The sequence below is a fragment of the Panthera onca genome, chromosome C1 (assembly GCF_046562875.1).
Source record: "Panthera onca isolate mPanOnc1 chromosome C1, mPanOnc1 haplotype 2, whole genome shotgun sequence".
Classification (NCBI taxonomy): Eukaryota; Metazoa; Chordata; class Mammalia; order Carnivora; family Felidae; genus Panthera; species Panthera onca.
This window is the reverse complement of record NC_138346.1, coordinates 33,839,537-33,866,804: the sequence shown is the minus strand read 5'-3', so window position 1 is coordinate 33,866,804 and position 27,268 is coordinate 33,839,537. Positions and strand designations below refer to the sequence as shown.

Here is a 27,268-nt window from a genome sequence, read left to right as displayed (position 1 = left end):
CTGCCACACATTTGTCCACTCCGTTCTAGGAGAAATAGCTCCCCTTTTGGTAAAGCAAAAGCCAGAAGCAGAAAAGGAAATATTTAGGCTTTAAGTTCGTTGTCACATTGTCAGTATGATGTTTCAGTCATTTTGGTATTCCCAGCACCTAACATCGTCCCTAACACATACATAGCAGGATCACAATCAATTTTCATTGAAAAGTCTTTCAATAATGTCCACACAAAAGGAGGAAAGAGAAATGAAACTTATGCTGAATAAATGGAGACTTGTCTGCCATCTTGTGCTAGTTCCATGAACAATACATTTAATCCTCTCAAGCCTAAAGGCATTCACGGTAAGCTTGTTGAATGAATCAATCCATCAGTCAGTCAGTCACTGGCCTCTTGCCAGCCTTTCCTCCACATACAATTGGTGGACCTTTAGCCCTGATGGTGATTGGAATGTGTCCTGGAAGACAAGGCAGAACCTGAAACCCACATCTCCCTACGGGGGGCCCATAGAACAGGTCTAGCCTTTGGAGAGTCTCTGTGAATAGGAAAGATTTTGTTGCTGTTGTTTTGTTTCATTTCATTTTGAGAAGGAGTATACTAAAAAAAATGTCCAACTCTTGCAAAGGACTTGCTCCAATTACACCAAACTCTTTGTAGCTCAGTTTGTTCAGATCCATCTCTACCATCCTCCCCTCCCTATCCTTCCAGTCTCGTCTCCCATCACATTCAGGCCCACGCTTTCCTCATCTCTCCGATGGCCCAGACATTCAGGCTTCCTTCTCTTATGCCCCTCCCAGCCTTTGCCCAATTGTTCACAAATATTGAGAATTGTTTTAAGTTCCAGGCAAAGGCTCATCTTTTCTGGGACAGTTTTCTTAATAAATCCACCTCCTCTCTTATAACTGCCTCAGCCCATTCCTCTCTCTCAATCCCAGTTTTGTGATTATTGTTTTTAATCTGCATCTGTTTTCTGTTTAGCTCCTCAAATATATTACATGAGTCCCAGAGAACCTCTTATCTTTATCACATGTCCAAGAAATACTTGCTGATTGATTTGAATACCCCAGGTACCACAAAGGAAAGTTCTTTGGGGATCACGTTGGGTTGTTGTTGTTGTTGTTGTTGTTAATTTTTTAAAAATCTTGAGTAAAGGAGACAATATGATCTGTCTGATCTTTCTGAGACTCTCAGACTCTGTCAACATCTATTTGGAAATACATTCTTAGGCAATTAGATCATGATATCTTGCTTTCAGAGAGCATAGAGAAATGGATATAAACCTTCAGAAGAAAAAAAAAAGATGTGAAGGCTAGAGATGGAATTTGACACTCTTGGTTATGTTGGGATATTGCAACACTTAGAAAATGCAAAGGCTTAAGAAAGGAAAAGTTCACTTGGAAGGATATAAGTCAAAGCAGTGGCTGTGCTCTCTGCATTGCTTATCCTTGAGTCAGATCCTTCACCTATGTTCCCAGTAATGGTGGCCACAAGAGAAGTTTTCTAAGTTTTTTCATTGCAAGAAGTTCAAGGATGTCTGTGCCAGTGATTCAGGTTGAGACTTCAGGTCCATGTAAATTTAAATTTTATTTAATGTTTGTTTGTTTGTTTGTTTAGAGCGAGGAGGGGCAGAGAGAGGGAGAAAAAGAGAGAAACCCCAAGCAGGCTCCATGCTGTAAGCAAGAACCTGCCACAGGGCTCAATCTCAAGAACCATTAGATCATGACCTGAGCTGAAATCAAGAGTCAGACACTTAACCAACTGGGCCACCCATATGCCCCCATGTAAATTTAAATTCTTGATCTCTTTCAGAGTTTCCAGTTAGCACTTGTTCTTGTCCTAAATGGATTTTTACCCCAAATATGTTCTTTATGTTTTGGTCATTTATTTTATTATTTTTTAATGTTTATTTATTTGTGTGTGTGTGTGTGTGTGTGTGTGTGTGTGAGAGAGAGAGAGAGAGAGAGAGAGAGAGAGAGAGAGCATGAGAAGGGGAGGGGCAGAGAGAGAGAGAGAGGGACATAGAGGATCCAAAGCAGGCTCTGCACTGTGAGTGCAGAGTCCAATTCAGGGCTCAAACTCCTGAACCACGAGATTATGACCTGAGCTGAAATTGAGAGTTGGCTGCTTAACTGACTGAGCAACCCAGGCACCCCTGTTTTGGTCATTTAATTAGCATCCTTCTTCTTACAACTTTTTCTTGGTTCTTGGTATGGTGGTTTTAAAATATGTCCACAAATTCTCTGACACTTATTCCTCCAAAAGGGAGAAACTAATACTCCTTCCCTTGAGTGTAGATGGGACATAGTGGCTCATTTCTAATAAATGTAGAATATGACAGAATTGACCCAGACTGAGCCTGGGTCATAAAAGGCACTGTGGCTTCCTCCTGGCTCTTTCTCTTGGATTCCTCACTCTGGGGAAAGCCAACCATCATGTCTGTCATGAGGCTACTCAAGCAACTTTGTGGAGAGGTCCATATGGCAAGGAAGTAACACCTCCTGCCAGCAGCTAGAATAAACTTTCCAGGCTTATGGGTAAACTAGCTTGAGAGGAGATGCTCCAGCCCCAGTGAAACCTTCAGATGACCACCCTGCCTGACATTGTGACTACAGCCTCACAAGAAACTCTGCACTAGAATCACACACCAAAGCCACTCCCAGATTCCCACAGAAACTGTGCAAGATATAATAAAGGTTTCTTGTTCTTAGGTCAGTAGATTTGGCGATAGTTTTAGCAATAGATCATATACTTCGTGTCACTTCCTGGTGATCTGCAATTTGGTAAACAGAAACATGTAGGGTCTGAAGAATATTCCAGCTGGTCTCAAAACACTGATTATTTAGAAGCAAACATACTAAACGGTTGACTTTTTCTTTGCTTTCCCCATTTGGCATCTGTGATAATGCTGGTTGTGGCAACCCATGGGTAAAAGAATACGATTTTCATTGAGTAGTCTTTCTCTTAACAACTGGTGCCTTAAAGATGACAGGAGAGTTAAAGGAGGAAAAGTCCGTTGGGGTGCCTGGGTGGCTCAGTCAGTTGAGTGTCTGACTTTGTCTCAGGTCGTGATCTCACGGTTCAAGGATTTAAACTCTACATTGGGCTTTGCACTGACAGTGCAGAGTCTGCTTCAGATTCTCTCTCTCTCTCTCTCTCTCTCTCTCTCTCTCTGCCCCTTCCCCCACCTCTCTCTAAAATAAATAAACATTGAATTAAAAAAAAAAAATAAAGGAGGAAAAGTCCTTTAGACAAAGTAGTGTTCAGGGTAAAAAGAAAGAACTCCAGACTAAGGGTCCAAAGTCTTGGGGTTTATGCTCAGCTCTACCACCTGCAATTTCTGTGATCATGGCCAAGTAATTTCACTGCTGTGGACTTCAGCTTCCTCATATGGGAAAAGAGTAGATGGAATTAGATCCAATCCTCCCAGACTATGTCCCATAGAACTCCAATTCCTCAGAAGATTAACAGGCATTATGTAAAAAACAAAAGATTCTGAGGTCAAATAAGTGTGGAAACCAGTGAGCTAAATTAGCTAAGCAGATTTCTTACTGCAGGACTTCACAAGGCCTCTAATATGCTAACGTGAATTACTGCTCTTTCAGATGAGGATATGCATTGTTGCCCAAACTTATTTGACCACTTAATTATTTATTGTTTTCAGCAAAGCACATGTGGATCTAAGTCATTTTTGGAACACTTTGGAAAATGCTAAACTGATGCTTTCTAAGGTTCCTTCCAGCTATAATGTTGTATGTTACTAAATATGCCCTTTTCCCAAGGAGACTCTCTTGGTGGGGCATTTCTGCTGTCTAAATCCTGAAGCAGGATCTCAGCCATTCAATAATTCACAACTGTTCTTATTCTCATTTTCCAAACATCACTTCTAATCATAAGGTCCACAATCCATCCATCTGAGTGAGAAGTAGAGGAAAGTAAGAAGCAGCCAGTGTGCAAATTTTGGACTGATTGCAAATTTTGCCCAATCAGTGTTTGTTAATAACCCATAAGAAATAATGTTGCCAGTTCTAATAATCTCAGGTCAATTGAAATATAGGAAAATGTGACTGGATATGGTCACTTGGCACCTAGCACTGTCTTCCAGCGGGCCTTCCTGTATTGCAGAGGCAAGGATAAAAACACTTCCTGGATAACCTTTGCCATCAGGAGGCTACACGCAAATTGGGTTCTGCCAAAGAGCTGCTCTAGCAAGAGCCATGGAGGGCAGAAGCAAGGCAGAAGCTTTGGGCTACTTGTGCTGACAAGCAAGCTTATGAAGACTGAGGTAGTTGCTACAGCAACTTTATAAGCACCAAGTTCTGTATAGTAACTCCATTCCTTTTTAAAATACATGGTGGTTTCTGTTCTCCACTAAGCCCTGACCAACATACTCTCCTTACAGAAATTATGGGAGATTCCCATAAGGCTCAGCATGGAGCTAATTTGGGTCTGTCACATAGACCACACAGCAGGCTGTGATAGCTGTGCTTATTCCTGGACTTCATAGAGAAGTAGGGTTCTTTCCCTCATCACAGTGAGGCCAGCAAAGCCCCAGCAGCCCACACTGGAAGGTGTTCTGATAGCCACCAGCAGAGAGCCACTAAAAAAATACTAGGAAGCCTCCTTTCCTTTGACAAAAACCTCTCATGATTCCTATAAGCACAAAAATTCCCCTACCTCATATTTGGCTAAAAATGTGTCATCACCACTTTATGCCTCCCAAAGAAGAAAAATGTCAAAAATAATAGTTCTCTCTGAATCTGTTGGAAATTATTTTTTTAAGGAAAAAAATCAATAATGAAGTATTGAAGAATATTTAGTTCCTCTTTATTTTTTTGCATATGATGATACTTACATTTTTTAGAAAGCCCATGAAATTATGAATTCTACCTCCCTTACATTTGTTCTATTTCGGAGAACCCCAGAGTCAAGACGGAATGGAGGCATGACCTTCATCATCATTTAAGCAGAGGAAGCGCTTATCAAATAGACTTGCTGAGGACACTAGTAAATTATATGGATAACAGCAAAGCTGTCTGGTTGAAGTGGGGTTGGTCTATGTCCCCCCCAACTTCTCCACAGCTCAGCTAATTCTTCCCCTCCTAAGATTGTTCCTGGGTAGGGGGTCTATACGGAGCCACTAGAGATATGAGACCACAGTTTGCAAACTCTCTCATTCTATAGATAAGGACACTGAGGCCCAGGAAAGTATGGTGATTTGCCCAAAGTCACACAGCTTCTATGTGGCAAATCTAAGGCTCAAATCCAGATCTTCCTGCACCCACTCAGGTCAAAGCTCTTCCTACTAAATCATATTTACCTCCAGTCCTTCTTGTCCAAGTTTCCAGGCTTCAACGACTAGCTGAATTCCCACCTTCTTTGTGACGGCTTACCTGATGTCATGCTAATTGCCGATTTCTTAGATTCCACTAATTCTTACTGCCTGGGCCTCTCACCAGGCACTTCATCACTTCCTTTACCATTTTTACTTTTTATCTTCTTTCCTCAAGATTTAAAACTCCTATGGGTTAATCCCCTTTATCTACTTCTGAATATCCCAGAAAATACCATGGGCACTCCTGGAATACTGCCCATAAATAATGGTTGAAACTGTGAGTAGCAGAGACTTTAATTGTTCACCAATATCCATTCTTTCATTATTCCTTTTATTAAAAGCATCCAGGGGCACCTGAGTGGCTCAGCCCGTTGAGCATCTGACTCTTCATCATGCCTCAGTTCATGATCTCACAGTTCATGGGCTCGAGCCCCTTGTCGGGATTTGTACTGACAGTGCAGGGCCTGCTTGGGATTCTCTCTCTCCCTCTCTCTCTGCTCCTCCCCCACTCACACACGTGTGTGTATGTGCATTATTTCTCTCTCCCTCTCTCAAAATAAATAAATACACATTTAAAAGCATCCAAATTTAACTGAATATATGGCTGCTGGCTAGAAATTACGTTTTTCCAGCCTCTCTTGCAACCAAGTATGGCCATGTGATTAAGTTGTGGTTAATGAAATGTGAATAGAAGTAACGTGTGCAACTTCCAGGTTATTTTCTTAAAAAGGACACTGCTTGCCTTCCTCTTTACCAAAGGAGGTTGGTCTTCTTTCCCCTTGGACTCGGCTGAGGTGGTAAAACAGCTCAACCAGGTAGAAGAGGGCAATAGTCGATGAGAAAATGGAGCCATAAGATATAAGAAACATCAGTGCTCAGATAACTTCATGAAGCAAAGCCACCCTGATCTGCCCACCTACCTCTCAACTCTTATCAGAAAGACAAATAAATGTTTATCTTTTAGAGTCTCTTGTCACAGCAGCTCACCATGTTCCTTAGCTAAAATAATGTGACTATAATAACATCTGCCATCCCAAACCATAAGAGACTTTTAAAAACAGAGAACAAACTGAGGGTTGCTGGAAGGGAGGTAGGCAGGGGGATGGGCTAAATGGGTGATGGGTATTAAGGAAGGCACTTGTGATGAGCACTGGGCATTATATGTAAGTGATGAATCACTAAATTCTACTCCTGAAATCATTATTACACTATATGTTAACTAACTTGGACTTAAATAAAAATTAAAAATAAAAAAAAGTTCATGCTACCCAAAAAAAGGATTATTCTCAAATGTGTTCCCAATTCCAGTCCTCAGAATGATACTGAAATACATGATAAAGTGTGTTTCCTTGTTAGCATAAAAAAATATCTGCCATCCCAGTTCCCACTTGGTAACATATTGCAGTACATCTTGTAAAGTATTAAGTAAACTTCTTATATAAAATATTATTGGACCTAAAAGAGAGAAGACCCATTACATGTGTGTTTAACTCCTATAATAAAATGTGAATGCCTATCATATGCAAGGGACAGAGAAAGAGGTTGATATTGAGTGCAAACATTCTCAGGCACTGTATCACCGGTGTCATCTCATTCCATCAGCCAGTAATCCCATGAAGTGAGTATTTTCATTCACATATCAGTGTGGGGAAACAAACACGGGAGCCTAACTCCCCTGTGCACTTTGATTTCACCCTGTAAGCAGTGAGCTTATTCATTCCCAGGCATCCCTATCCCAGAGCTTGCGCTCTCTCATCCTGTTTCCAAGGCTCAGCATCTGTGGCTACTGCCCAGCAGGGCCTCACAGCCCATGTGAGGACAGACTCACAAGGAAAGAACTCCACCACAAGACAGAATGGCAGGAGTGCTGCATTAGAGGCCTAACCAACACGATTCAGGGGTGCTCAAGGAAGGAGTGATCAATTCTAACCTAGAGCATCCAGGGGCTCCAGGGAGGGATTTTTGCAGAGAAATTCCATTTGCACTAACCTTTGAGAAATTAGTAAAAGTGGATAAACAGTGCAGAGAGAAAGACATGACCAGCTGAGGGACCAGCATGAACAAAGACAGGAAAGTAGAATATGTGTAGAAAATGACAAGCGGCCATGTGTATGGATTGTGAGGGGCTTTGCAGGAAGAGACGGGGCTGAAAGTCAGGCCAGGGCCAGAGCAGAGACCTTGTGTTCCAGGATAAAGCTATCGATGCTGCTTTTTAGGCAACAAGGAATCACAGATGTTTGAGGAGGGGTGTCATGTAACCCAGTGCGTGTGCCAGCATGAAGGAACAGGCAAGAGAAAAGGCTGAGCGCTCAGGCTACTGCAGAGCCATCCAGGCAACAGCTGATGAGGGCCTGAACAGAAGGCAGTGCACAGACATGGGGGATGCTGCCTGGATGTGGGGACGTGCACCAGCTCTCTAACTCTGAGCAGCCAGTGACAAGCCTGATACTAGAGTCTCTTTACAAAACTAGCTACAATCTTCATCTCCAATTTTCCACTCAAATTACCTTTTTTCTGTTTTCACTTTCAGTTAAGAGGGTTTCTTTGGAGGCTGTGGGTGGGGAGGGGGAGGGGGATGTATTACACTTAAGATAAAGCAACAGTTAAGGCCCTGGAGCCCATCACCCCCACAGCAGCACACACAGGGCCACAGCTCTCTCTTGAGTGGCATTCAGTTCCAGCCACGTCCCTCATTTTTAAAAAAATTTTTTTTTGATGTTTACATTTATTTTTGAAGGAAAGAGAGACAGAGCATGAGGGGGGAGGGGCAGAGAGAGAAGGAGATACAGAATCCGAAGCAGGATCCAGGCTCTGAGCTGTCAGCACAGAGCCCCACGCCCGGCTCAAACCTGTAAACCACGAGATCATGACCTGAGCGGAAGTCGGAGGCTTAACCGACTGAGCCACCCAGGCGCCCCTCCACCCCCCTCATTGTAAGTTACACTCCCCACCAACACACATACAAAATAAGTTTCAGTGTCACACACCTCTCAGCTTGTCAGTGTGCAGTGTGCCTGTTTTCTGGCTTATGTGCTCTTGGGGAAATGGTTGAGCTTCCTAGCAGACAACAATGGTATACAGTAAGAGTCCTAAGGAAAACCCTCAGAGCAAATTTCTTGGGAGCTGTAAGGCAAAGGGTGAGGCGGTAAGCAGTGATGGAAAGTGTGTGTATAACCCTGTACCCTCTTACCCCCACACACAGCGAGGTTTCTCTTTCATGATTGTTTTAGCCTCTTTTTCCTTTCCAACCACCGACCACTCAATTCTTTGAGGGAAAATTAACATTCATTATGCAATTTATCTCTCTCCTTTTAATCCGGAGTGTCTGTCTCCAAGGTCCCTACTCAATAATTAATGTTTGTTCTCATTTCCCATTCTCCAGAGCATCTATTCTTGAACTGTAGGGTCAACAATTAACACTAATTATGGCTTTTCCTCTCTCCAGTGTTGGTTCTCAGAATCCCAAGTTGCCCTGCTCAGCCTAAGTTGTGTGTGTGTGTGCGGCTGTGTGTGTGTACTCGAGAGGTGGAAAAACACCAAGGAACAGGCTTTTCCAAGCCCACCACAGTTTAGCAAATCAATAAAAACAAACATTCTTTTTTGGCACCCTCTCTAGTTTATTATCAGTAATGAGACAAAGAAGCATAAATACATACATACATATATAAATATATTTGGAAATGAGTCTGGAGGGGGACGGTTAGAAGATTTCAAAATACTTTCCAGTTGGAATTTTCTAGGATTCCTTCTGACTTTTTCCTCCATATTGTTATCTCCTCAATATCACAAACCCGCCCTGCCCCACCCCCCAAATTTCCCATTAAAAACTGTTCTTCCATTTCAGATCCACTCAGTTGACCCCTTTGCAATCCATTACCACCACCACCCCTTAATTTTCCTTCTCTGGTCTGTCATCCAAATTCTCCTCATCCATTAAAACATCATTGCTTCAACGAGTTTTCATTTTGACTGACAAGGACAGCCAGAAGAATAATTTTTGCCCAAGGTAACTTTAAGAGATTGCAAAAAAAAGAATCATGAGGGCTGTGCAAAAGCCTGTCTGTCTTCTTGGCTGGAATCAGATGGGTTAGAATCCCCCCCGACTCCCCTGGTCCAACCCTTGTATTTGCACTACAGCTGCAGGCTGGGGCTCCTCACGCTTGTCTGTCATCCCCCCATTGCTGCACGCTCTGGGGCCCCATAGCACATCTGCTGTTCAAATCTGGGCATCTCCTCACAGCATGTGTCAAGCATTAACTGTTTCATGCTCTTGCTCTGTAAAAAGTTTTCCTCTCAGAATTTCAGCATCATGGTCCCTACAGGATTTCACTCTTAAACATCTTCAATAAAAGTATTATTTTCTTCAGCACTTTTTAAATCCCAGATCAACCTTCTCTCCATGATAGCACCAACAGATTTTTTTAAACCATTCAGTTTATTATGAGGCTTAAGCATCAAAGCCTCCACTTGGTTTTCCCTTGTCTTGAGGTAAGAAAAATAGCTTTTTTCAAGACTTTTTCACACTCACAGGTAAAACCCTTATTGTTTTTCAGCCTATGAATCTATCAATTCAAATACCAGCCATGAAAAGGAGGGGTCTAGTATTCAACACCTCCTAAAAGGTAAGCTTTTCCTCTAAAAAGGTCACTTCTAGGGGCACCTGGGTGGCTGAGTTGGTTAAACATCCAACTTCAGCTCAGGTCATGATCTCACGGTTTGTGAGTTCAAGCCCCATATCAGTCTCTGTGCTGACAGCTCAGAGCCTGGAGCCAGCTTCAGATTCTGTGTCCCCTCTCTCTCTGCCCCACCTCTGCTCGCGCTCTGTCTCTCTTCTCTCTCTCAAAAATAAATAAACTTAAAAAAAAAAAGGTCAGGGCGCCTGGGTGGCTTAGTCGGTTAAGTGTCCAACTTCAGCTCAGGTCATGATCTCACGGTTCATGAGTTTGAGGCCCGCCTAAGGCTCTGTGCTGACAGCTCAGAGCCTGGAACCTGCTTTGGATTCTGTGTCTCCCTCTTTCTTTGCCCCTACCCCGCTCATGCTGTCTCTCTCTTTCTCTCAAAAATAAATAAATGTTAAAAACAATTTTTTAAAAAAGGTCACCTCTACTTCTCCTCTATGTCATTTGACTCCCATACATATTATTTGATACTGAGACCTCCAGAAACACACAATTTCTCCCCAAATATAGCAATAAGTAGGAAAGAGGATTCACTTCTTGGGGAGCCTGGGAAATGTGGTGTCCTCATGAGTTATGCATGGGCAGCACTGTGTGCTGTGGTCTGAGTGTAAATCCTAGGGGAGAAGAGAAGCTGAACCAAGTGCTGGTACTTGGTTGGCCCAGGAAGGGAAATCTGCAAGGATGCCCTGTGGGTTCTGCAGGTCACACACTGCACAATTCACATTATGATGAGGTAGACATTGCCCCTCGCATTGTGCTCAGCCTGCACAACTACAAATGAGGAAACTTTGAAAAATGCTCCCAGGCATGGTTTTTTTTGTTTTTTTTTTTTTTTTTTTGGTTTTTTGTTTTTTTTAAGAGAGAGAGAGGGTGCAAGTGAACGAGGGGCAGAGAGAGAGAGAACCCCAGGAGGGACAAAGAGAGAGAATCGGGGCTTAAGCATACAAACTGTGAGATCATGACTTAAGCCGAAGTCAGATGCTTAATGACTCAGCCACCTAGGCCCCCACTCAGGCATGTTTTCTAAATGGAGGACTGAAGCCAGCACTACCTCTTCCAAGCTTCCTTTCATACTTCACTCCCCCCCATGCAGAAAGAAGCCAAAACGAGAAGTGTAGGCTGACTTTGCAGTTCATCCTCCACCTACCACCATTGCTTCAGACCAGGGGTAAAGGATGATTATGTAGAGACCACCTCTCTCTCCCCAAAATTGTCTTTGATTAATAGAGAAATGTGTATGGTCTTCCTCACTGCTTATTTGGGGACAGGCAGCAATGAATCTCCAATGAAGGACCTGCTATAGTGACAGGAAGCAATGCCACGGATGGTGTGCTGGAGCCAGAGCTGGGGGGAGGGAATTGGTTTTGCCAGACACCACAAGACTAAAAGGAGAGAAGGCACAATCATATGCTTGCCAATCCCAAAATCTGTAAGCAGAGAATACTTGAGAGCCTGGCTTTCTGCATTACCCCTCCTGCCATTCTCCTTGGATGGACATGCTGACCATGGTAGGAAGTTTCAGCGTCAGCTCTGTTCATTCTCACTTATTAGTTGGAACTGGGCCAGAGCAGCTCTTAATAGGAGCTCTCTGGTGAATGATGATGGTGATGGTGGAGATGATAGGTACCACTGTTATCTCTCTTTGATATGCCAAGCTTTGTGCTGAACGCTTTACATTCATTATTTCACTTCATCCTCACACCAATGATAGGAGGTAAATTCTATCATTATCTTCATTTTTCATCTAGGACAATGTGGCTCGGAGAGGTTAAGTGACTTGCCTAAGGTCACACACTAAATGGAGAAGCTGTGATTGGAAGCCAAGAACCCTTCCTTTCTTACCATGATGCAGGGGTAGTGGCGATATCAATCTAAATAGGCATGTTGCCATCTGACAGTATGGATAGTTTAGGAAATTACTGACCTAACAACTCCTATAAATAAATGGTTTTTGTTATACATCCTTTTATTCCTCCAATTTCCCTTACTCAGCATCAGACACCCTTTTGTGGGTAACAGTGAAAATGATTTACAACTTTCAGAGACGTGGGGAGGACAGAAGCTGAATACAAGTAGGAATAGGTTGGGAGAACCAAACTCTTGAGACAGATTTTCAAGTAAGATAGGCCATTTACAGAGTAGCTCTCCAGACCAGAATCATTCTTCCTCATACGGCCAAAAATGTTATAATTTCATTTCACTCTACTATTGAAAATCTTACTAGGCTCACTTTGAATTCACTAGTATTCTCTTATAAGGTTGACACTTCTGAGAAGCTATAGTCATTTACACTTTAGTAAAAATTTATTTGATCAGATGGCTGTCCTCTTGTAACCTAGCTGAGAACAGCTGCTCTGAAGGACTAAAAATTCTGACAGGGGTTAAAACAGAGGTGGGTAATTTGAAGGTAAAGAGTGTTTTAAGAATTGAAACATTCCTAACTGGTGGGTTGCCCTGGAGAGCTTGGATGAACAGAAGGACATTAGCTATATGAGGAGAAGGCCCAAAAAGAAAAGTACAGAAAGGGAAATAGTAGAGTGCCAAAGACAAATTTAGACTATTTCAGAATTGCTCCATGGCAAGCTTTATATCCATGAAAGGGAAAGAAAACTTATTTCCTCTCTTCTCTACTCCTAGTAACTAAAAGACCTTAGGCTAATGCAAATCTCTTTCTTATTTCCAAGCTTTTGAACATGCTGTTGCCTCTGCCTGGAATACAATTCCTCATCTCCTCCTATCTCCTGTCATTTTTAAAAACTGTGGTAAAATACATACAACCTAAAATTTACCACCTTAATGATTTTTACATGTGCCATTCACATTGTTAAGTAGATTCACATTGTTGTGCAACCAATCTCCAGAACTCTTTTCTTCTTGCAAAACTGAAATGCTATACCCATTAAATAACAACTCTCCATTCCAATGGGACTGCAGATATAAGCACCTCTTTCAGGGCTTAGATGTAGGAACCATATTTGTTCCTTTGATTTGCTCAATGACCTTAACAAACAATTCTTGCATCTCTTTATGCGTGACATTCCCCATTTGCTTTTAAGTAAATGGATATAACACTACTTTGAAAATACTTGATACTCCCTGGAATTGAGTTCAAAGAGCAATTTAAGACATCTATTCATTGAAATCACCTGTAGATCTTTCACAACTTTTTTTTTTCTTTTTGGTCATTTGGTTTTAATGAATATTTTCAGGAAAAAATGATATGATTCTAAAAAATTATGTAGATGGTGGAACTTGGGTATTTGTGGACTGGAAATTCAGTTTCAACTATTGCAAATGACTTCACAAATCAGGGACACATACACTATGTCATCTTACAGAGGCATGAAGTCAAATCATAGACATTTTGAAGCTGGAAAACAGAAGACCATCACTAAGCTAGTGAGTGAACCTAGCCCTCCTCTGAGTACCCACATCTCACTGCTGTGATCCATGTTTATTATAACACCTGCAATTACTCGAGAAGTTATTTTTCAAAAAGAACACTGATTTTTTCATATAAATATTTTTAATGTCCCGAAAAAGAAGGCCAGCTCCTTGGGCTGGTAATGAACGTAAGAGAAAGTAAAGTGGTTTAACATTTTGATGATTCTCTGCCAAGAAAACAGTTTTATAAATCACTCTAATGCTTTATTTATAGACTCATTAAGAGCTTGAAAAACTCCCCCTCATTTTTCATTTATACTTTAGTTTTATTGGGGATATGATATACACTAGGGGTATTCACAAAACTAAGGATTCTTGAAATTCATGGAATGTGTCCCTCCCAGGTAGCCAGAATCTGCTATTCACTTAGTGTATAATATGCACAAGGGATCAGGGCCTTGCTCAAGCAGTGAAGTGGTGCTTAGCACAATGCATTTTAAGGCTGGTGTGGATTTTAATGTGTGTATGTGTGTGTGTGTGTGTGTGTGTGTGTGTGTGTGTGTGTGTATCAGTTATATTTCTCAACCTATAAAGTTTATAATATGTTTTCTTCTATCAGAATGATCAAAAAATTGTAACTTTCCTTAACTAGTAATCCATAAATACTCTTTCCTGTTTCACCACTCTTCAGACATTTGTGCTATAAAGAAGCATGAGGCTTTTCTTTAGGATTTTTTGCCTCCTAGCTTCTCTCTTGCTTCTTTCAGTCATCTCCCTGTGGCCTATGGATTTTCGTTTGCTGTTTTCTTAGTTCTCTACAATTCCTCATTTGAAAAATAATGAAGACGTGAGCATTGGACCATGTCCAACAGAAAGAATTAGTGAATCTGTTTTACAAAGCACATAAGCTTGCTTATTCATTTATTCATTCAACAAACACTAATCGATCATCTCCTAATGCCATATACTGTATTAGGCACAAGAATAGAATTGAGAGACAAAGTCTATTCCTTAGTGTCATCCATAGTAGTAACGTGTGGTGAGAGCTATGAATACTCAGAGCTAACTCAGCCTGAAGCTTGAGAAGGCTTTTAGAGTAAGAGAGCACTTAAGCTGAGTTTCTAAGGATATACATAGGAACCAGCCAAGTGGAGAAGAGTTAAGGCTGCTCCAGGGAAAGGGACCACATTAAGGTTAGAGAACATGGTGACACGGGAGAAATGTAAGCAGCTTATAATGACTGGCCCTCAGGGTACATGTAGGGAAGGGAATGGGGAGAAATGCAGTTAGCTAGTGGGGTAGGCAGAAGCCAGATCATAAAAAGCCATAGCAGCAACTAAGAAATTTTCCCAAAGACTGTGAGATCCCATTTAAACAGGAATTGGTATAACCAGATTTTTATTTTAGAGAAATGACTCTTCCAGCTATCTAAAAAAACAATTGAAGGCGGTAGGGTTAGAGGCTAGACCAGATGTCTATTCTTGTTTGAGAGTGAGTGACCAAGAACAGTATCTTCTACAGAATTAAGATCACCACATGAACCGAAATGACCCCTTTGTGTGTAGCTCCACCTTTAGCCTTTTTTGTTAATTCCCTTCTTCCTCACAGTCTTCCACCACAGGTATCCTTATTAATCCTACGGTGTACCTTGACTGGAGGGTTTCTCATGTAGTTGATATTTTGTTGCCATACAACTTATATTTAAATCCCATCATCTAGCTTGTCTTCCATTTGGGGCGTGGTAAACTGCCATGTACCTTTCAACCTCTCCATAAAAAATAATTCATGAACTTTTGAGAGAAGTTGGTATTCCCAAAGCTAAAGCCAAACCCTTGAGACTGAGCTAGACTTGATCTAAGAAGAAAGAAGTAAGTAAAAGGACTGTTATTTCAACTTGGAAGAAAAATATTGCCCTTGCATTTACTAGGCATTTCCATATTTACATTCAGACTGACTTATATCTTCTAGATGAGTCTACTTGGCTCCTTTAATAGATCTCCCTGCGGTATGTCCTTAGCTTGGAGATTTTCTCAGGTCTTTAGTAACTGTTTGATATGCCCATCTCACCCTCCTCTTCATCCAAGAAGATTTAAAGTAAAAATGTGTAGCATAAATAACGTCTTAAATCTTATCCCAAGAATTTGATAGTGACAATACCAAGAGGCCATCTTGGGTCTTGGTTTCCTGCACTAAACAAGCAGATCAAGATTTATTATAGCATGTCCAACACTCCATAGGTCATAGACATCTTGAGTCATATCATATAAAATAAGTATTTTTAGATATCATTTTTAAGGAAAGGTCATAGCGCTATGTAAAGGAACCAGAATTACCCTTCCTTTTATGGTTTAATCTATACTGGGAAGATTTTTTTTAATTAATCTGGAATTTGCCTTTGCATTTTCCATCTTTGACCAAAAACACAAAACCATGAAGGTACAAAGGCTGACTTTTAAGACTTCTCCCACTGGCTTCGGCTGGGCTCAGCAGGTCCAAGTGCAAAGCTGTGAGAAGGCAAAAGTGCTTTCTGAGATCTGCTTGGCAGTGGATATATCCCCTCTCCAATGAGGAACCACTGCAAATTATGAAGAAAGTGTCATGGGAGCATACTAAGGATCAAAGAGTAATCATGCCTTAGAAATGGCATGTGTGAGAAAAGGCCCTACACATATTTGAAGAGGCTCCTGCCAGCACCTCCAAAAGCTACTGCCCTTGTAACCACAGAATGTTTGGCCACGTGGAGTCTGCAAGTCTCTTGTTCTTTCCAAGCCCTGACACACGACCATGAAGGAGCCAGGTGGCCCGGTTTGCCTGATAAGATGACTTTTTGGTTTGGTCTCTATTCTGATACCAGATGAGGCCCACCAGAGTATCCCATACCAAGGAAAATAAGTTTTCTGAAACAATGGGAATAAATGATTATATTTCATTTTTATCAAAACAATGAATAATGATAACTTCAGTATTAAACATCATTAACATAAGTTTAAACAGAAGGAAATTTTAAGGCACCCTATTCCACGCTAGAATCAGATACTCTTTCCTGCTTTTGAGTGTTTGGTGAAGGATCCCATGATTTGAAGAAGGCAGAAGATTTTGGGATGAGACCCCATCTAGCAAGGGTCATCTCTGAAACTGCCTGATTATCTGGTGGGAATGCTATCTCCTTGCTAAAAGCCTGTGGTTAGATTAATGCTAGCAGTTGAAAATCTGCTCTGGCCTGATGGTGGGCAGCCAGAGAAGGAATGTGTTTTCTGTTTATCTCTTTAGTGGCAGAAATATTCATCACAGAAAGACTCCGAGCTCCCAGTTTCAGGCAGGCCTAGAAGTTGTGCAGTCTGTAGTCTGTGAATGTACACACCAGCTCAGAATGATGAGAAAGAGCCAGGCCTGTGTTCACAGCCAGTTGCCTGCATTGGTTGATGGGTCAGTCAGTTCCTTCAGCTTGATAACAGGGGTAGATCCTGCCTCATTGTTCAGAGAGGAAGTTTTACCACCCCCATTGCTTTATCTCCCAGGAATGTAGTTTGAGCTGTGTCTCCTCCTTGACAGCTTGGACCTCAGTAAATTATCAGGGTCTTGACCCAAGAGATGGAGAAGTCCTAAGCGATTTTTTTTAGTCTCCTATCTAAAAATGTGTTTACATTTCTTGAACTCTGGCTGACTGATTCATTCTCCTGGTGTTGCAAGAACTTTCTTTATGCATTAGAATTTATAAGTTTCATTTCTAAGAAGCCCAAAGTTCCTTCCAAGCCACAGTGAAGTGAACCTCATCTCAATGCAATTCTGCTGGGCTGGGTTTGTCCAGAGGATGGATCACGGCCAAGCAGCTGTGATGTGGCAAGCACAAGTCAGGCTAATGGAGGGAGTGTGATGTGGAGGGAAAAGTATTAGATGCTATGTTGGGAGATCTGGGTTCAGGTTCTGGTCTTACACTGTTTCAAGGAACAGCCTTAAGCCAATCTCAAGAAGCCACTCTCTGGACCTCAGTTCCCCCAGCTGTTTTAAAAAAGGAATGTTTTAAATCTGTCCTAAAGCCATTTCAAACCAGAAGAACAGGACAGCTGAAAAACAACAGAAAAGGAAAGGTTGGCCCACAAGGAATGAGTAGAGGTTTCAGGTCAAAGAGACAAAGATGCCACAGGCTCTTAAAAGTAACAAGCATGGAAATAAGTTTTTGTTGGACACTCAACCCACACTAGCGACTAAAACCCTTGTTAGTGGAGCCATGTGCTTAGCCAAATCTGTTCCCCAAATAAACATTCCTTTATAAATATTAAATTTACTTTCTTAGGGATAAAAAGAAAAGCAAAATAAATTCTATCCTTTTGCAGCACGGGGTTTGAGTCTTGGACTCAAATCCTTACTCAAACCCTCACTAGTGGTACAACCTTAGGTAGATTAGTTTACCTTTCAAGCCTCAGCTTCCACACCTGTGGAAAGCAGTGATAACTCAACCATGGAGGAAAGCCACACAGATTAACATCGTCTTCGAGGCACCTGCTTTATGGAAAGTTCCATGATCTCCCACCAGCCCTACTTTGGCCTTTGCCTTTGTTTGCTTTATGTTTCCACTTCTTTTCTTTTTTTTACTTTTTTTAGTGTTTACTTATTTTTGATAGAGAGAGAGGGAGACCCAAAATCCGAAGCAGGCTCCAGGCTCTGAGCTGTCAGCATAGAGCACAATGCGGGGCTTGAACCCACGAACCAGGAGATAATGACCTGAGCTGAGGAAAGACACTTAACCAAATGAGCCACCCAGGCGCCCCTTTATGTTTCCACTTCTGTTGCCCCTCCACATTATGAGGGAAAAGGGAAATCTCTGATCCCTCTATCCAGAAGGTTGTAGAAGCATTTTCTTACTTCAGTGAAGTACAATCATACAAAATTTATATTCAACAGTATCAGCAGATTTTTTTTCATCAATATTTCCTTTTTAATTTCAGCTGTATCTGAATTTTAGTAGCACAAAGAATTTACTTTTGTTCTTTTAAAAAGCAACCAAAACAAGAAAAATAGAAATTTGAGTGTAAGTTCTCAACACTATACTTAACATGGTATTTATACTGTGCTTATAGTGGGTCCAGGTGTCGTTTAGTGAGTAAATATGAATGCCATAGGTGTATGTGTGTTTATAACCCTATATACATGAACTAGGTGTGTTTGTATATAGTATATATAAAAATTAATGAGACCTAGATCTGACAGCTTTGATCCTTTTCTGATTTTCACCATAGCAAACAATGAATCCAGAACCTATCTTCACACAAATCTTAATGAAACCTCACCTTTGACCCAAAAGCCAGAGAAGCAGGTACAGTATTGACTCTGAATGAGCATGAGACTGGGAGGCTGGTCTATTAGTTTCTTGCCTCAGCTTGCTGTGTGACCCTGGGTAAGAGGCTTCACCTCTCTGGGCCTCATTTGCCTCATCAGTAAAATGAGACAAATGGACTATAAAATCACAGAGGTTCCTTGGAATGTCTTAACTCAGCTTGGACTGTTTTGTGTGGCTCTTCATGTGCCTGAATAAGTTGAATAGGCCTCTCCCTGACTTCTACAAAGCCAAAAAGGGAAGAGGGAAATACAGAAAGGCAATAGCCACTCAGACTCTGTACTAAAGGGCCCATTTTTTTCCCATCCAATTCTCATTCCTAATGGGGAGGGGGGAAAAAATAACAATCAAGAAAAAAATGTAAGGCTACTGTGAAAAAAGGAGAAATATGTTTCATCTCGATGGGTCAGAAATGTCTATTGGTGTTTCAAGGACATACATTCATAAGTATTTATCAGTTTGTTACTTCATTTGAAGCTTTGAGGCTGGACTGTCTTCAAATTCACTCTAGAGAGACAACTCAGGAGGAATTCCTGGAGCTGTACCCAGGGTCTCAGAGAACCTGAGGCAGAAACAGCACAGTTCCAGGGCACGCTCAGGTCTCTCGACCTGCTGGGCCACAGCCTGGGCAGACAGAGGGGTGCATGATCTCTATTTCTCCCTTATCTCCAACTTCCTGCCACAGTCTGGCTTTCTCCTCTTTCCTCACATTTATTAAAAAACAATAATAATAAAAGTAGTTTTAGTTTCATGCGTGTGCCTAGCTGGGTTCTGAGAAAGGACCTGAACTCTCACTGTTAGAACCCCGGGCTGGGTCAGGCCTCCACTGAGGTAAAACACAGCTGAGCTGACCCTTCCTGCTACTGAGGAAACACTGAACCAACGTTTGCATTTTTTTTTTTTTTTTTTTTTTTACATGCCTGCTTTGAAGACAGCCTTTATGAGGGATCTAGAAGGTTTTCTTTTTTAAGACAGTCTGTAACCAAGGAAAATATACCCTGCTATATTTTGATAATTCCACAATTCCAAAGGCCTTGCAGATGCCTCACTTACCCGAAACGCACTCCAAATTCACACAGCTCCCCTGGTTGTATTTCGGGAGACCTAATATCGCCAGCAATAAAACAGTGGCTCAGTCACGTCAGATGAAGCCCTACACTGAATTATTAGCCTTGCAGTCAGAAAGAGGAACACCAGGCCGAGGGTCTTAAACCCTAATCCTGGGTTTCCCCGGAGAAGCTGTGGCAAACCAGGTTACTGAGAACCTCGTGTGCCTTTTTTGTGAAAGGAGGGCCGTTCCTCCCAACGGAACAGGTTGGTTTGTTCAAGTCACAGTGGTCTTACTTCCTTTAGAAGTAGCCCCCAAGAGGAAAGCCATTCGAGGAAAAGCCTAGGGAGCCCCACCAGCCCCTAAACACAGAGAAAATAGCAGGGGGCGGGGGAGACTGAGGAAGGTGGAGGCTGCTCCCATGCCTCCCACCCCCTTACTTCTTGAGGCTAATGGCCCTTTATTAGATTAATCACTGACTTCAATTTTAACTACTTCCTCAACCTACTCCATGTAAATGACTAATTTCATGTTTACTATAAAGCATCTGGAAAGGATTTAGAAACAAATTTCTGCCCAGCAGATTTCAGTTACGTACCTTGATGGGCCGCTGGCAAATCCAGTGGATTCCTTGCAGGGTTGCCTTCCCACTCTGAAGCAGGCTAGGATAGCACACAAAATTGATCTTTATCAGCATCAGCAGTTTCTACTTTTCTTTCCTTCCCATTAATTCCTCACTGACTCGCCCTCTCCCTCCCCTCACTGGGGTCTGACCTTATTAGGAGTTCAGTCACATAAAGCACTTTTACTTTTTATCATTGAGCTAGCTGTGAGGAAAGAAAGAGAGAAAAAAAACCCAGAGGTGGAATATATGGGCATCCCCATGTCTCCACGAGAAGTCACAGACCTAGACGTGGAAAACAGTTTCTGACTCGTGGGTGAGAGGAAAAGCCAGCCGTGACCGGGTTCGTGGATTTAGCCCCTGGGCGCGGGAGGCTGCCTCCGGGCGCCCCCTAGCGGCTGCATTTGAAGCCTCGAAGGCTCGTGTGCGTCTGTTCCGTGGAACCGAGCGGGAAAGACTGGGGCTCCGGCCTCCCACACGCGGGGTGGCAAATTGCGCGACTAGGTCCTGAGCCGCCCCTTCCACAGCCGGCCAAGGATCAGGGCCTCGAGGCAAATCTACAAGTAGAAATCGGAGTAGCAACGACATCAACAACTTCCTGGGAGTTGGAGGAGGGGGTTAAGCGGAAAGAGGGGGAAGAAACGACAAGGGGGAAATGTGCAGATGAAAAGAGCAGTGAAAAAAGAAAAAGGAGACAAGCAGACATGTTTCAACTCCAAGCTCCCATTTCCTCTTTCAAATGAACGGCCTCCCCACTGTGAACAGAATCAAGTATTTATGAAGGCATTTTTTGCATATTAATGGCTGCACACGGAGCATTGCCAGTTCTGAAGTCCTAAAGGTATGATGCCCTTTTTTTAATGCAGGTCCTTCAAACTCCTCGCAGAATTTGGTATTCTCCTTCACATATATTTTCCTTTCTGCCTTGTGGCTCCTCCTCGGGTCTTTCATTTGATTAAGAGAAATGAGTTTCCACTACCGTCAGCGACCGAGCACTGCTCTTACCTCGGTGGCTGACATCAATCGTGAGAGAAGCTTCTCCTCTTCCCCAGGGCCTCTCTGTATAGAGGCTGCAGGTTGGGTGAGGTGACCAGCACCTAAAAAGAGTATTAAAATTGTAAATGAAAATACCAGCAGGAAACGTTAACATATCTATGCTGAAGGGGCAGAAAAAGCAAAACTGAAAAAAAGAAAAGTTTTTTAAAAATTGCGTTAACTACAACAGCATTGCTATCTATACTTGATAAAGATTACATTAAATGTTAAAAGGAAAACATTGAGAACCAGTTAGAAAAATAAGTAAAAGACATAAACAATGTATATCAAAAATAATAGCAATAGAAAACAAGTATGGAAAATATTTATCCTGAGTAGCAATTTAAATGCAGATTGAGGGAAACTGGAGGTACCATTTTATATTTGAGATGTATGCCTCCTCTCACTTTTTTTTTAATATTTTAAAGTTTATTTATTTATTTTGAGAGAGAGGAGAGAGAGAATCCCAAGCAGGCTCTGCGAAGCCCAACAGGGGGCTCGATCTCACCAAATGTGAGATCATGACCTGAGCCAAAATCAAGTGTCAGAAGTTTAATAGACTGATCATCCTGGTGCCCCAAAGTTTTTTTTTAAGTTTGTTTGTTTGTTTGTTTGTTTGTTTTTAAGTAATCTCTACCCCCAAAGTGGGGCTCCAACTCAACTTCAAAATCAAGAGTCACATGCTCTTCCAACTGAGCCAGCCAGGTAGTCCATCCTCCCACTTTTTTTTTTTTTTTAATGGCAACACCCAGTACTATGTTTTGGTAAAACTGGTACACTTATACACTTCTGGTGAGTTGCAATTTGGTTCAATCCAGTTGTAAAGCAAAATGGCAGGCAATATAACTTGTGAAGCATGATAAAATATTGCTACTCATTTATTCAGTACTTCTGACTCCCAGGAATTTATCTGAAGGAAATAATTCAGCTGAAAAAATGAGTGAAGATGTCCACTGCAGGATTATCTATAATAAGGAAAAATTGGAAACAGCCTCATAGTCCAACATCAAAGAAATGATTACATTAATTATGACATATCCCTCTCGGTGAAAGGTTTAATTCATTCATTAAAAATGATACTTGTTCATACTAGAAACTGTAATTTAATACTAACAGTTTAACACAAGGTTTCTCAACCTCCACCCCATCAACACTTTGGGCCAGATATTCTTTGTCACGGGGAGCTTTCCTATGGGTTGTAGGATGTTAAGCAGCATCCCTAGCCTTTACCCAGTGGATGCCAATAGCACAATCTCTCAGTTGTGACAACAAAAAATGTGTCCAGACCTTGCCAAAGTCCCCTGTAGGGGAAAATCACCCCTAGTTGAGAGCTATGGATTAAATTTTAAAAGTGGAAATCAATGTAATTATTAACTAGAACTGCAACCATGCAAAAAAATAGAAAATTTTCCTGGAGAAATTCAGTGCCATGCCTTTGGGAATGAGTAACAAAAAGTAGGGAGTAAAGCCTACTTCTCTGGACAGGGAGATGCAGACAGCTAATTCTCTTAGAAATCAGTGCTGGGCCCAATCTCAGTTATTAGCTTCAAAAATATCTCCAAGAAGGACGCCTAGTGACATCTTCAATCTGCAAGGAAAAGACTTGCAAATAATGCATGCAAAAAATTTCTGTCATGATAATTTGAAATTAGGGCCGTGTTGAGTTGAGGTTTTTTTAGTTTGTCTTATTTTTCACTATTATTCATTTTTCTTTCAAAATCCTCCCTGTAAGAAGGAAAAATGAATCAAGAGGAAAGCTAGTTTTATTCACATCTGGCTTTAAATGATCTAGGAGTCACAGTAAACAACAAGTATACAGAAAGCTAAACAAGAGGCAATATCATAGTGCCATTATTTTTTAACTACTGTTAAAATTATTTAGTTTTTACTAAATTGTTGGAGAGGGTCACCAGAATTCTTCTTCTAAGGATCTCAACCCCTTTTCACTGTTTTATCCCACTGACCCTAGACTTTGGGGGACAATGAATTTACCTCTTTTTCTGAAAAGTTTGGATCTCAAACTATGAAACTCTATTGTCCACACAGATCCATCTATGTAAGCTTGGAGCAAGAAGGGTCCTTGGCCCAGCGGTTTATAGAGCTATCAGGGCAGAGAGGTTGTCAGTAAAGAGTATCAAAGTACAAGCTCAAACCTTAATTAGATTTCCCAAGAATCATTGCATCTCTTTGTTTAAAATAAGAAAGAAACTACCTCACCAGTTTTCTCATTGTCAATTTTCTCCCTTTGTTAAGGAAAGCAAACATCCTTTCTTGCATGCTTTATCTTGGGTTTTGTTTTGTTGCTTTGTGGGGATTAGAACTTTGGTAGTGTCCTAAAAATCCTGTTAAACTGGAATTATGTCCTTTTTTCCCATTTCTCATAGCCACTTCTATTTCAACCTGTATTATCTCTTAAGTTCAGGTTTCATGAATTTACAAGAGTATGAATTCATATTTGATCTTAGGTGTCCTAAATTTACTTCTTGGGGATTTCAAAGAGTAGCCTGTAATTCTAGCACACTAAGATTTAGGTTGAATAAACCTATGTTTACCCCATCTGTTTCCTTGGTGGTTTGACAGATGGTGTTCATATCCCCTTTCAGCCTTCCTCTTGCAGGACAAAACACACACACACACACACACACACACACACACACACACACAACCCACCTGTAGACACGCTAAGTTTTTGTACAAACGGGTACAAAGATAACCTTTTGTTTCAATATCCTTCTGAGCCATATCCTGCTTTCTATTGAATTTTTTGGCTATTATCTAAAAGAACAAGATACTAATCTTTAAAGACAGATGCCCCCCACCCACCACTTCTGCCTTATTCATCTGTGTATCCCTTGTGTTTAACACAGTTCTTGGCACATGGTAGCTACTGGGAAAAAACTGACCATCTTTAGCTGACATTAAGGACCATGTTCTGGGTAAAAAAAGCCATAATCCTCCAAATAGGATTTGAAGAATTGCACTTGTTTTATTTCCAGTGATAATGATACGGAAGTTCAGCTGACATTTCTCTAACAACTCACACAATCTCCAGACACTTCCTGCTGTTGGTTGGCACAATTTGGTATTTCAATCTCTGGGTCACGTGCAGATTGAAGATGTCACCAGCCATCTCCTTCTTGGAGATCTTTTTGAGGCTGATAAGTAAGTTTGGGCCTAGCACTGATTTCTAAGAGAATTAGCTGTCCTCATCTCCCCATCCAGAGAAGTGGGCTTTGCTCCCTACCTTTTGTTACTCATTTCCAAACGCCTGGTACAGAATTTTTCCAGGTTCCATGCTGGTCCCCTCTCCCTCTTCTTTCCCTCCTCTCCTCCTTTCTCCCTCCCTGGATTTGTAAATAGTTTTGGTTGTGAAGCTTGATTCAAAGGTTTTTTGAAGATCTAAGCAAACTTCAACTTCTGGTTCAACCTCACCCACAGGATTATTTTGTCAGCCCCAAATTCCATTGACAATTTAAGGATAATTTACTGAGAGGGGTTTGTTTTTAATTACAAAACCAGGCTTTTATTACTTGAATTTTCACTGTGACTGTCATTTATTCCAGGACATCTGTATTTATTAATCTATTGGCTGCTAGTTCCAACTAGACACATGATATGTGCCTAGTTGATTTCTTTTCCTTTTTATTATGGAAAATTTCAAACACATGCAAAAGTAGAGGGGCTAGTATAATGAACCTCCATTATATTATAAGTATCTACAGTTATCTCCCCATTATCTTGAGAGGGTCTTTTTAGATGGTAATTACAGCCAATGTTTTTGAGGTTTACTATGTGCAGGGTTTAGGATTATCTCCTTTAATCCTTACAACATCCCTATGAGGTAGGTATGGGTATTATCCCCATTTTACAGATGAGGAAACAGATGTCACAACAGACAGAATCCCATTCAACATGTGACCTGCACTTGTAAAGAAGCCTGCTGGTTTGGGAATCCCACAAAGCTGCATTTAGATCCCTGTTTCTTGCATCCTGGCTGTGTGGTTTCAGGAAGGTATTTAACCTCTCAGAGGCTCAATTTCCTCATCAGTAAAGGATAAAAATATGTCCCTCATGGGGTCATGACAAGAATTAGATGAAACAACATATGGAAAGGGATTAACACAATGTTTGTCACTAAGTAATCCCATAATTTACAATAGTAATTATTATTCCATTGCCCTGCTCTCTGCTTGAAAGCCATTATAAAACAGAAGTTGGGGAGTTTATATATCTAAGGGGTCAGATGTGGAAAAGGAGAAGCTTGAAAAGCAGGAATAATTTAAAGCACTGTGAGCCAGTCTACCTAACCATTTTCCCCCACCCCCCATTACACCCAACCACCAAGCCCAAATATCCCCCCAACCAAGTATCCATGCTGTCTGGATTTTGTTTCACTGCTTACAGGTCTACCTATCAGAGATTCCTTTGGGTTTCTCATATCTCATTGTGATTTTTTTTTAATTGTTTCCTGTCTTGCACCCAAGGAAGCACAGCTGAAGGCCTGGGACAGGGGGGAGGCAGAGAATTTTGGCACCAGGAGCACTGGATCCAGCAGTGCTGCCCAGGAAAACTTAGAAGTCAGAGGACAGGAGGACCCAAAGGAAAGGAAGGGGCAGGAAAGAAAGAGAAAGGAGATTTTTGTTTCTCTTCTTCCAGTCCTCTGCCATCCCAGCACTACCAGGGCTACTTCAGCTTTTTAGTCCAGCTAAATTATGGGTTAGATAAACTTCAGTGGGCCAGTGTAGAAATCAAAGCAACATGGGCATCATTTCTTTTTCTAGTGAAAATCGGCTGATTTTAAATGACCTATTACAGTGGAATCAGTTTGCAAGTTGAGATTCCCTGTCTCTCGGTTGTCTGTCAGATTGGAAAAGTCACACCAGATCCAATGTAAAAAGGAAGTCACACAGTTTGGGGTTAAAGTGTTGGGTTAGAAGCAGGTAGGGACTCGTTCAGATTTCCCACTCTGCATCCCACCGCCTCCCGTCTCCCAGTCGAAAATAGGATGTCATCTCTCAATCACAGGCACAGTTACAGCCTGAAGACAGCCAGACACCCCCTCACAGAAAAAGCTAGTTTCTACCTCCCCTGGGGCAAAAGAGATCACTATTTTGGCTTAAAATTTTTCTCCTCCAGCTCCTGCTAAGCCAGATAAACAATGATTCTGTTGTGTCAACAAAGCACTTAATTAAACTGAAGACAATATCAATTAGAACTGATGGATAAGATTTACTTCCAGATAGTAAAAGCCCTGGAATTAAGGTGTCCTGGGTTTCATTATTCAAATGCTCCCTGAGTGGAACATTATTCAAATGCCCCATTTTATAGGTAGGGAAACTGAGGCATAGAAAGCTTAACGAAATGACAAAAGTCAATAAATGAGCTTCTCACAAAAGCTAAGACTGGAGATTGCAGTGTTTCTCTTCCTAATCTAAGTTTGCTAGCTATGAGGCTAATTTGTTAAACACTCAGGAGGATGTCAAATCCTTTTCATAGAGTTGAGGCATAAAAAAGTAGATAGAGACCAAAATTTGTGACAGGAGGAAAAATAAGAAGGCTCTTCTCTGGTTTCCAACCAAACTGTCTCTCTACCATGCCTCCTTGCACAGCCCTCCTAAAACCATCCACTCAGCACATCTCACCAGCAGCAAATTGCCTTTAGAACACAAAACACAGGCCAGGATATCAAGTGGCCAAGATGAACAGGATGAACCCAAGTGACAGGCACAGGGACCACAGTGCAGACTTGTGATGAGTGGAACCACACCATGGCTTGGGGTCCTTTCTCCTCAGAAAGAGCCTATGCAGGCAAATGGGGTTTTGAATTGAGATCCTGGTGT

The 27,268-nt window shown here is 41.5% G+C and overlaps 1 protein-coding gene across 2 annotated transcripts in view; it reads left to right on the top strand.

The window, feature by feature from the left end:
* Window positions 1-27,268, top strand: part of KIAA2012 (KIAA2012 ortholog) — a 108,082-nt gene that overhangs the window by 36,468 nt on the left and 44,346 nt on the right. Inside the window, exons 12-13 of one of the 2 annotated variants that reach the window (XM_060622975.3) lie at window positions 9,879-9,947; window positions 18,626-18,702. In XM_060622975.3, the coding sequence (XP_060478958.3) occupies window positions 9,879-9,947; window positions 18,626-18,702 (146 nt within the window). The remainder of the gene's footprint in view (window positions 1-9,878; window positions 9,948-18,625; window positions 18,703-27,268) is intronic. The other variant, XM_060622976.3, reaches the window with a different exon arrangement.